Source organism: Cyanistes caeruleus, chromosome 17 (assembly GCF_971803275.1).
Source record: "Cyanistes caeruleus chromosome 17, bCyaCae1.hap1.1, whole genome shotgun sequence".
In the NCBI taxonomy this organism is placed as follows: Eukaryota; Metazoa; Chordata; class Aves; order Passeriformes; family Paridae; genus Cyanistes; species Cyanistes caeruleus.
In genome coordinates this window covers 16,285,570-16,296,799 of record NC_141717.1, presented here as the reverse complement: position 1 = coordinate 16,296,799, position 11,230 = coordinate 16,285,570, and the positions used below count along the sequence as shown (strand labels likewise).

Below are 11,230 nucleotides of genomic sequence, written 5' to 3'. Positions count from 1 at the left end.
GCCGGGCCCGGCTCCGCTCCCGGTACCGGCGGCCTCGGCTGCCGCTGCAGCTGGCCCAGACTCCGGGAAAACGGGCGTGTCCCTTGTCCCTGGAACAGGCTGGCACGGGAGCTGAATGCTGGTGTAGATTGGTGTTTTGTTTTTTAATTCAAGAAGCAGAGGGGAAATGGCCCGGGCAGCCTCAGGAAGGCGTGCGGGGCAGGAGCACGGAGCCTGCCGGGCTCCGGTACCGCCCGCTCCGGTACCGCCCGCTCCGGTACCACACGCTCCGGTACCCGGACGGGCTGCGGCACAAGCAGCCAGCTGCAGCTCCTCCCGCCGGGCACACACGGAGGAGGGAGGCGGCAGATGCCCAGGAAAGTGCCCTTGGGGAGTGCTGGGCAGCGCTGCTGTCCTCAGCCCGTCCCCAGCTGCGGCAGTGTCCGAGGCAGCTGCCCTTCAGCCGCTGCCCCAGGGCTGTGCTCCTGGAAGGCCAGTCACCTCTCCCTCCTCACTGAAGGGCTGCACGCCCTGCGTGAACAGCAGTCTGTACCTCAGGCGGATGGGGGCCTGGGAGAGAAAGAGACAGAGGGGCACACCATGGTTACAAACTCCGGGCCTCCTCCACCCCTCACGGCCTGGCTGCAGTGGGTCACCTCTGAAGGGGGAAACACCAGCCTTCCAGAAGCTCTGCACAGAAGGAAACCCTGCATCTTCCTAGGATGGACAAGAGCAACTGGAAGACCCGTGCATGCCACCCGTGGGCATGCTGGCAATCCAGGCCTGGCCAGCCTACTCAGAGAGTTCCTTACACCAGTTTTGGGTCTCATAATGCAACAGATCCGCCACCCATCGCTTGTGCCTCGGGTGCCCTCGTGTTCCACCAGCTGCCAACACCTGCACGGTGAGTGCCTGGAGCTGGCTCTGTGTGCACATAGCCCAGAACTGTGCGGGCCCCTGCAGCAACTGCCCACACAGCCCTTCAGACTGTAGCTCTGGAAAGCTCTCTGAGCAGAAGAAACATCTTCCCAGCACAGCCCAGGCTGCCCTGTCTCTCCACTGCATCTCCCCATTATTAAGACTGTCCCCATCTCTCACACAAACAGCCAGTGGGGCCCCAGTGCCCAGCAGCAGCACCTTGTGTGGGTTGGCGAGCAGCAGCACTTGTGACACCACTGCAGGCGGGAGGAGAGGGTTGAAGGCTGGCAGCTCAGAACCAGAGGCTGGTTGTAACTTTATTTGCATGGTCTGAAAGAGAAGACAAAAGAAACACTGTTTAGTCCGTGGTGGGAAAGGGCTGTGAGCAATGGAGCTGATTAACAGAATTGCTGTCATTCAGTGAAAAGCACAGCCTCCAACTAAAGGCAGATATTCCTAAACAGCCAATTCTATGCTTCACATGCATGGGGAGCAAGAGCCCTGCCCAGGAGGCTGAAGCAGCAGCTCTGGAGCCCTCTGGCTGTAGCAAGGCCATGGATACACACTGTGAAACAGGCACTGATGCCACAGGCACCACTGCACAACAGGTTCTCTGTCCAGAGACAGGGAGCCACAGTTTCCCGTGAGCAAGGCAAACACTCAGTAAGAAATGGTGAACCTTCTCCTCAGGACATTTCTGAGCATCTCTGCTGCTTTTTCACAGGGTTCTCACCTTTGGGACTGCAGCCTGGAACACTATGTCCCTAATGGGGTGTGCTGAGGTGCTCAGCATGGACAGGACCATCACCAGCACGTCTGGGCGGCCGGGAGCCGGGTCTCTGCAGAAGTGGAGCATGGCCTTGAAACCATTCCTGTCATACACAGTGAGTGGACAGATAGTGCCTGCCAGAGACAAATTGAGACTCAGAATCAAAGCCTGGATTCCTCTCCCATCTGAGAGGGAACAGGAAAGATGGGATAAGGAACAGCAAAAAGGAAAATGCAGACAAACTTTTACTTCCTTTGGCAAACTCACAGACCAAGTGGCACACAGGCCCTGATTTACATGTGCCTTCAAGACAGAGACAGGAATCTGAATGTCTGCATTTGGGATTTAGCAGCTCAGGTTTCACCGGTCCTTGAGAGAAGTCAGGTGTGGATCCAACAGAGACATGGTGGGAAAAGCAATGTGCCTTTCTTAGTGCACACAAGATCTGGCTCCTTACCATCCACACCTGGCAAATTCAGACCTATCACCATCCAGCCCTTCCAAAATCTGCTAGAACCTTCACTTGAGACTGAAGGCAGATCAGGATGTCTGTGCACCTGTCTCCTCCAGCAGCAGTGAGAACCAGGGCTCTGTGGCCCCGGGCTGAGACCCCAGGGTGAAACCCAGGAAATTCTCTGGGGCTGAGCTGCAGGGCTGGGCCATGCAGTGTGAAACCGAAAAGCAGAGGTGAAATGAAGAGCTCTGCTTTAGGAAGTGGGGCAACTCCCACTCAAAAGTGTCTTTGAGAGCTTTTAGTAGAACAACTGTTGGAAGATTGACTGAAGGTGCAAAGGACAGAGTTTAGAAGCACATTATAAAGATCAGCCAGGGCAGGAAACTCCTGCATAAGGACATTGTCATGCTGCGATCCCTAGCACCTACTCAAATTCTCAGGTACATTAAGCACATCACAGAACAGTCATTGCTTGTCTCCAGCCGACCCACACAGCATGAAGCTGCTTTGGCTTCCTATCCTGAAGAACTCATGGAAGAGCTCTGGTAAGTCTCCAGTAAGCAGAGCTGGGGCACAGAATTGCACTTACTTGGTGTAACCGAAATTAAAGGCACAAACAGGTTTTCTAGAGAAGCATCAGAGGAAGCTGGATGCAAAGAGGCAGCAGGCTTCAGCTCGTAGCCTGGACTGAGGAGTGGAGGATCTGCCACTGAGTTATGTGGAAGATCTGGAAAGGGCAATTTCTTTGGTGATAAATCCCTGGAAAGAAAAACATGCAGAAAGCTTGTATTAATTGGGGATACTACAGGGAATATACTGTCTTCTGCTGTACTGCTGGGTCTGTCTGTATTCCAAATCTCTCATCTTCTTTAGGTATAAAGAAACTACAGACTTACACTCTGAGCCCTTGAGGAATTAAAAAACTCTCTCATCTGTGGAAGACCTTTCTGTTTCAAAATTCATTAAGGCAGATTTTGGTTCTGTTACTATGGTAAAACTTAGATTTAAGGCTTTGGAAGTCTGCCGTCCCTGTGCACAGCTTCTCTAGAGGCCTAGTCAGGCAGATTAAAGTAAATTCCAGCTCAAAGACATCACAGGAGGTTGGAAATCTTCAGTAAAATTTCTTGTATTATGGCAGACTGTAGAAGTGCACTGTAATAGTCTCCTGCTCTGAAGATCTGTGGAGATTAATTTGATTTGTGAGCTATTCCAAGCTTCCACCAAATGTCTGGGAACTACCTTGTCACAGTCTGGTGAAAGCTGAGGAAAGTACTTTTTGAGTGACAGGTTATTATAAACAGGCCTGCCTGTAAGTTTTTTTTTCTTTTAGCTCACCATCACCTTGTTATCAACCAATGGTCTGCCCAGATTTCTGACCCTTGGAAGATCCAGTGTGCAATTACACAAACTGCAATTAACAGGTGCACAGCTGCAGGAAAGAGCCAACATGAGCATGGATCACTTGCCATCACTAACCAGGGGCAGCTGAAAGGTTTTCCTAAACCTCCCTGCTGTAAAAGAATTCCTCAGCCCCCAAATCTGACTCTATTATGAAGAGTTTACTTACAAAGAGAATGTTTTGGTCCTGGACAGTGGAGAGAGCTGTTGATCCAGGCTCTGGAATTCACTCTTCCCTGCACAGCCATCTTCCCAGCTCTCCTGTGGTCCCAGGGTTTGTACAGCACTTACACCTTCCCTAAATCCATTGTGTACAGCAGGCTGGAAAATATGGCCCTTCAGGTTCATGCTACATATCAGCAAAAATAAACTTGTTGCACTGCAAAGAGCTCTGTTCATCAAATTCCTCTAACTAAAGTAGAAATACGTTGTAGGTGCAATCTGCACCTGAGAGATTAACTGAGAGCACAAGGATTCCAGTTTCCCTTCAGAACCAAGTGGTCCACCAAAAAGGCTGCCAGGGAAAGGCAGACCAGGAATCATCTCTGATTTCTGTCCTTTATACCTTATGGACTGCAAAGTATCTGAGCCTCACTCACCTCTGCTAGGCCAGAATTGGGTGGTGGTTTCTGTATGGCAGGGGAGTTGCTGAGACCTAAGAAAGATACCAAAATGTCACAGATAATTTACAGAAAACAGGGTTTCCACAGGTTCTTCCTTTGCTGTCTAACACCACTAAAGACACTGCATCCCTGAAAACTTTCATCTGGAAGGCTCTTTCTCTTGGGGCTGACACTGAAGTCAAAGCTCTCCTACTAAACACCGCAAGCCCCAGGAAGAAGGGTGACACTGAGCTGCAGCTACAGACCCAGGGACTGGCACTCGTCCTGGAGCAGGCAGCTGGAGGCTGTGCTGCCGTGCTGGGAGGCTGAGGCTGTGTCTGCACAGGGCTCTGGGGGGGTCTGGGCCATGGGCTCCAGCTCAGAGAAGTCGATCAGCGTGTAGCTCTTCATGCGCCGTGGGGCTGCTGGGGAACAGAGACAGAGTCAGCGAGGAACCTGCGGAAAGGAACGGCACATCCTGGGCTACAGCTGTGCCTGAAAGGTGGAAAACTCTGGGAACGCTTTCTATCAACTACATGCAAGAGAAAACGATGGTTATGTAATATTTTTTCCTGTGTTACAGCACTTTCTCCAGGGTTGTTCCCTGAGGAGCACTTCCCTCCCAAGCCCCGCTCCCCGCAGCTGCTGAGGGAACTGTGGGTGCTTCTCACCTGGTGCACGGGCAGAGCTGGCAGCTGGAGCTGCTCCATCGCCGTTCTCCTGGCTGGCCACAGCCTGCCTGTACTGCCCCAGCACCCCTGAGAGCTTGTCACTGGCCTGCAGGACCTCAGCTGGGAAACCAGAGCAGACACAAAACACTCACCTTCCAACGGGAAGGCCAGGCCAGTGCCACAGCACCCCCAAAAAGCTCGTGAGGAAGGGACAGTGCAGCTCAGGAGCAAAGGCCAGCGAAGCAGGCTGTCCTCAGCTCCCCACTCGCCTTTCATTCCATTTTGTACTCACAGCTGCTGATTCCAGGCCTCTCTCTCATTTACCAAGATCACTTTGAAATCTTATCCCATCTCTAAAGAATTCCTAATTCCTGACATCTCTTGTGCACCTTCTTTTTCTCCACAAGTTTTCCCTGTGCACTCCAGTCTGTAATCCAGCACTCAGAGCCGTGGCACCCGTGGGTACAAAAGGAAGGTGTGAGGGCAGCTGAGCCCTCAGGGTTGCTGTTCAGGATGTCTGTTCAGCAACCATTGCTTCAGATGGACTTCCAAGGCACATGTTCAGGAATGAAGTGACAATTGTGGAATTTAAAGGTTCTGCTCTTATCAAATTAACACTACTCTAGCTGAAACCAGGACACTTTCCTTGGTATCACAAGGAATTCAAAATATATTCCTCTTTCTCTGTTTATACACAAGGAAAACTTCAGTCTCTGGAGAGAAAAGGCCTCAAAAGCCTTCAGTTCTCTGAACATCAGAACTCAAAGAAACTCAGAAAACCACCTCAGCTGAAGAAGCACATTCACCATTTAACTTTGGGCTCCAAGTGAAAATTAACAGCTTCCTCAGAGCTGAGCAGGAGGAGACAGAATGCCAGGTCCCTGGGCATGGTTGCACGGTGAGAGTGGAGAGCTTTGCCCACAGGGTGCCAAGTACCCACTCCCAGCCTGTCCCAGCTGCCAAGCAGCACGAGCAGGGGCTGGCTCTTACCTAGAGCCTCCTCGTCAGGCAGTGCCTCGCTGGCCAGGCGGAAGAGCAGCGCCCTGAGCCTCTCACAGCGCTGGAGCAGAGCCTGGGGAGGAGACATTCCACTGCTCAGGACCAGGCACACTCACACTTCGGCCTCTGCAGTCACCTGCCAGTGGTGCCCCCTCTAGAACAGGGAGGAAGAAGAGCATTTATGCAGGAAAAAGAACATTTACCTGTAGGGTCTCCTGCTCAGCTGGGGATAATTCATGTCTCCTGTAGTTCTCCAGTAACTCCTCCACACGTCGGACAGTCTCGGAAACCTCACTGATGGTGTTCACTCTCCGGGACACCTGAGCTGACTTTTCTTGTTCCTGTGGTGAAAAATGAAAGAAAGGTAGATGGTGACGTGGCTGGAGCACTCTGGCTCACACCTGTTAGCAGGCACAAAGCAGCACAGGTGGGAACGTGCCCCCAGCTGCCCCAGCAGGGCACCCTGCCCGTGAGCTGTGGGATATGGAATACAGCTCACCACAGGCACGAGCATGACTTCCAAATCTGAGCTGGGAGTTGGTGGCTTCTGCCACAGAATAACACACTCAAAATGACCACAGGATTAAACCAAATCTCCTCTGTAGGCAGAGAAGTGGGATGGTCCTGCAGGTGGAACATGCAAACACACAGGCCAGATGTGCACACACACTGCTTGCAGGAAAGAGGCAGTTTTGTACAGGAGTGAATTTTTTCCACCTGGGAACTGAGTTTATTTTTGGAATTTTCTGACCACTATGGCAGCACTACTGCCAAGGTCCCACTGACATGGAAGAGTCCTGCTGTATGCACATTCACATATTCCCTCTTCCTGATAACGGCATATTTTAGGGAAACAAAACAAAATGATCCCATGCTGTAATCTCAGAATAACTTGGAAAGACTGAACATGGCCCCTTCACTGGGGCTGCCGTACAGAGGGTCTCCTGCCAAAAACTGAGTGGCCAAGTTCCCTCCCTGCACAGAGGCTTCTCCTGGCAGTTCCCACCTCTCTAACCACGCTCTGGATCAGGTGGTTGGCTGCCTGCAGGTCCTCGGGGTGGCTGCTCTTCAGGAGCCTGGCCAGGAGCTGTCAGGGCAGAGATGGGACAGCAGTGAGCAGCAGCCCCTGGGCCCTGTGCACACCTCCCACACCACAGACACCTCCTGCAGAACCGTCCCATAATGCTGGAAATGCTTCAGCTCCTGTCCCACAATCGAATCCAGGTTACATTGCTGCCTGCATGCACTGGCTGCTCAGGATTAGGAACTCGGGCTCTGCAGGACTTGTGTAAGACCTGGAGAACCCTCCCTTGGGGAAGTGTCACGGAAACTGATGTTTTTCTGTTAAAAAGTTTCACTTTTTACTAAGGAAATATTTCTGACAAAGCCTCAGTTTCTCTCAGTAGAGAACTCAAGAGAGTTCCCCAGTTGTTGCACTGCAGGAAGGATCAGCATTATTCTGAGACAGTCTGTCTGAAACAGCAGAAGTCACAAAATATTACTGAATCTCTTTTATCATCACTACAAAACAGAGGGTGGGGCATGAAGACTCTAAGGTTTACCTTGGACTTCTCTTCATCTGTGTCAAAAATAGAATTCTGAGGTCTTGGAGAAGGGGGAGGTAAAATTTTGTCTTCTGGCAGTTTGGGATCTTCTTTTACAATCCCTGGAACAGGTAACAGCAGTTGTTCAAACTGCTGAAACCTCGATGCTTAACAGTGCATGAGGTTTTGCACGATTTCCACATTAAAATATCACTGAGGACTACTAAATATAATGTATTGGATGAAAAATCCATCCCAGGATCCCTCTGAACTCATCTCTCATAACCCTGGGAGAGTATTCCAGGGCAAAGATCATTTTCTGAGCCTGTCCTGTACTTTTTCCCTGCACACAGTGTGAACAGAGGCCTCCAGAGTGGTCTGAGCTGTGGCTCAGGAAGGCTGTTCTTTGGAAAATCCCTTGAAACACTTCCATGCATCCTTCAGAACTCAGCCAGCCTGGGGCCTTTGTCCCTTTTCCTTACACACAACATGTTATGAAAAAGCTGAGTCACAAGCTGAGGGGGGCAGATATCTGTGGGGGAAACCATGGGAGGCTAAAAAGGAAACTGAAATAACAGAACTGAACCTTGTTTCTTCAGCATCTGATAAGCATCCTGGATTTTGACTTCCTGAGGAAACCAGACTGTCCAACTGAATATCACTTCTGTGACCCTCGACTTGACTTTTTCTGAAGACCAGATTCCATAGTACTGAAAACAAGACAGTAAAGAAAGACAAAAAAAGCTCAAATCCGAAGAATTGGTGCCAGACCTGGCACAGGGATCCAGCCCCAAGGAGTTCATGCGCAGACACCAAGGATAAAATGGATTCCTGTGAGTTTATTCACAGCGCTGTCAGCTGTGTGTCTTTGGGTTAGGAAACACAAGAAATGCTATAGAGAGTGTGGGAATCACACACATGTTTGTAACAATCAGAATTAAACCACTTCAAACTTCCCTGGTCAATTACTGAATCCAAAACCCAGAGTGGATTATTTTAGTGAAAACAGTTTTGTGCTTGACTTTAAACACGCCCCTTAATTGCTGTAATGCACTCACACCACTGCCCTCAGCCAGCCCCAGACACAGGAAAACTGAACAAAACCAGAAACAACAGTTACTGTCTTTTATCAGCATCTGGGTGTTTTCTCCAATTTCTCTTTATCTCCTATGAGCACTCCTTTCATTATAAAAACACAAAGCTCCCCAAGACCAGACATTTCAAACTCATTAAACGATAGCTGTCCTCTCAGAGCAGTAAGCAGAATTGTCCTCAGTGATATATGCTTTAAAGTCTATGGTTTCACTGAAATCCTGTTACCAAGCCTGAGACTGAGACAAGGAGTTTCGTTCTTCAGCTGAGCATTTCTCTGAAATCAGCTTTTTGCAGCTCTGCCCCTGGGCTGATGCAATGGAAAATGAAACGTGCACCAGCGGTAAATGTGTGCAGGATCCAGCAGAAAGGGAAATCCATGGATGTGGGGCTGAGAGGGTGTTCCAGGCAGGCCCAGGCCCACCCCAACGAAGAAGAGCATGGCCAGAATATCCCACTGCCTCTGATAAAGCAGAGCTGCATTTCTTATCCCTATTTTATTCTTATCTAACTACCATCACCTACCTTTGGGGAGAGCACTTTAATCAGCTCATTCAGAAACCTGAATTTTGCCATTTCACTGTGAAATCTGTCACCACAGTTGTTCACACAGGTCTCCAGCACCTGCAGAAAACAAAATGTTCCCAACAGGAACTGGAGACACAAGGCTTGGGGAGCTTTCAGAAACTTCATCATTATATTACTGTATCTAAGAGCTTTCCGACAGGGCATTCACCAACACAAGAGAAAGTCATGCAGCAAGAACGTGTTTTATTCCTTCATCCAGCCTTCCTAAGCAGCACATTAAGACCACCTGCTCTGTTGTACCCATCAGGAACAACCTTAGAGCTGTTGCCAGTGTGGTGAGACACAGCTCACGCAGCCAGAGCTGCAGAGCAGTGAAACACCTCAGCACAGCAACGTGGGGAGGAACAGCAGCAATTACTGCCTGCACTGTGCCCTGGTTTCTGTATTCCTCGTGCAAGGGGAAGTTAAAAGGGAGAGGAGTCCAAGAGAAAGACATTGACATCTAAGAGATAAGGAAGAGAGACCTATCCTGTCTGCTCTGCTGTCCCACCTGCCAAACTGTTTCCAAGCGAGTGTTTTGTGTGTGGGTGGAAGTACTCACTGTGAGAGCGTGGAGAGCTTCCCGCTCCTGAGGGGACTGGATTTTGTGTGCCAGCAGCCTCAGCGCAAACAGCGGGCTGGGGAAGAGCAAAGCAAGTCACACCATGCACAAATTCCCAGGAAAAACGAATGCTGCTGGCTTTGGTGTGCACAGAAGAGCAGCTGCTGGATTCCCATTGGGACAGACCCCCTTCCTGGGGCACGGTGCTGGCCATGCACACTCAGGGGGTGAACTGCTGACCCCAGAGCTGCCCTCCAGCCGTGCCCAGGGGCTGTCCTGGGAGAGAGAGCAGCAGGGACAGGCTGGGGGATGACCACAGGAACTGGCTCTCTACAGCTGCAGGAGCTTCCAGGAGAGCCAGGGCAGCCCGTGCCAGCTCCTGGGCACCAGCTGGGTGCCAGACTATGAGCTCTGAACTCAGTCTGCTCTGAACATAGAGATGATCAACAAGGTTTGACAGGCCATTTGCATTAATCAGCCCCTGCTACTTCCCAGGGAATCCAGACTGTCAGCTGGAAGGTGAGGAAATCTCAGTAGAGATCCTGCACCTGTCTGGAAGGAAAAGCTGAGGCTGAGCTCTCTTGGGGCTTCCCTGCAGAACCCCACAGCAGGAATCCTTGGCCAGGCTCCTAAGGGCATGGCCAGCAGGAGGGCTCCGGCAATTGATGCCAGAGCCCATTCCCAGACATCACCCTCCATCACACTGCATACACCTCTTCCCAGCTCATATTTCCAACTCATTTCTGCTCCCAGGAGCAGCAGAGCCCCGCGAATCCCCTCAGCCCCCTGTCCAGCTCCCCTCACCACAGCCCCAGGCCCCATTCCCACACAGCCTGGCTGAACACAAAGAGCTGTGTGTCTGCCTTACCCCTCTGTGCCAGCGTTCACCTGCTCACAGAACCGCTGGATGCATTCCCAGTTTTCCTCGGAGACACTCGGGTCAGTGGCCTCATCTTACAGAGGGAGAAAAACAAGAGAGGAAGGAGGAAAGCCTGGGCTCAGTGTGAGCGAGTGCTCAGAGCAGGAAACAGCTCAGACCTCGCTGGTGCCACTGCTCCAGAGCTTTTCATGGCAGAAAGGGGAGATCCAGGACGAGCAGGAAACAGCTGTTAATAAAATTGACTAAAAATATATAGTCCCGAGCACACACTCAAAGTCAAGCACAGCCCAACAACAGCAGATGTTGCTTTGAGCACAAGAAACTTAAAAACCATTTACAGGCAGTTCTCCTGGGACCACTGCAAAACTTGTGGTGGACCACAGGCAGTTCACACTTCTGCACAGCTAAATTAAGGAAAAAGCCTCTGTTGGCTGTGCCCACTCCCCAGTCTCAGCCAGCTCAGGCAGCTCTGGGGGCCGAGGATGGGCAGGACAGATGGGAAAAGGACAGACGCAGCAAGAGAGCACCCACATCCCTCTGCAAGGGTTCCATGGGGGCAGTGAGCCCTTCCCTATGGAGGAGAAGCTGCTCCAGTGCCCACCCAGTTTGGAAGAGGCAGCGGAGGCAGCAGCCAAGCCAGCCCCACTGCCCAGCCCCACTCACTGAGCCAGCGCTGCAGCTGCCCGGGGCCAGCCATGGCTCTGTCCCTCGGCCGGGCAGGGAGCAGCTCCGTGGGCAGCCCACCCTGTGCCGAGTGTTCCTGCTGTGGAACTGCTCAGCACTACACCCACCAAC

The 11,230-nt window shown here is 51.4% G+C and overlaps 1 protein-coding gene across 3 annotated transcripts; it reads right to left on the bottom strand.

Moving 5' to 3' along the window:
• Positions 1 to 116: 116 nt before the first annotated feature.
• Positions 117 to 11,229, bottom strand: GGA2 (golgi associated, gamma adaptin ear containing, ARF binding protein 2). Of its 3 annotated transcripts, none has more exons than XR_015277438.1 (17): positions 11,099 to 11,229; positions 10,424 to 10,508; positions 9,556 to 9,631; positions 8,952 to 9,050; positions 7,921 to 8,044; positions 7,353 to 7,456; positions 6,797 to 6,877; positions 5,994 to 6,131; positions 5,782 to 5,863; positions 4,792 to 4,911; positions 4,387 to 4,545; positions 4,118 to 4,173; positions 3,688 to 3,839; positions 2,710 to 2,879; positions 1,631 to 2,035; positions 1,117 to 1,227; positions 117 to 549 (listed from the first exon to the last, which is right to left on the bottom strand). XR_015277438.1 is itself a non-coding variant. In XM_023918140.2 (17 exons), exons 1-17 carry the CDS (start codon positions 11,130 to 11,132, stop codon positions 439 to 441), a joined length of 1,872 nt encoding a protein of 623 aa, XP_023773908.2. In that variant the 5' UTR covers positions 11,133 to 11,229; the 3' UTR covers positions 117 to 438. The 3 variants fall into 3 exon arrangements, 2 of the variants coding, with proteins under 2 accessions (XP_023773908.2, XP_023773909.2); XM_023918140.2 differs by having other exon boundaries at positions 1,631 to 1,800; XM_023918141.2 differs by having other exon boundaries at positions 1,631 to 1,800; positions 4,387 to 4,542.
• Between the last annotated feature and the right edge of the window lies 1 nt (position 11,230).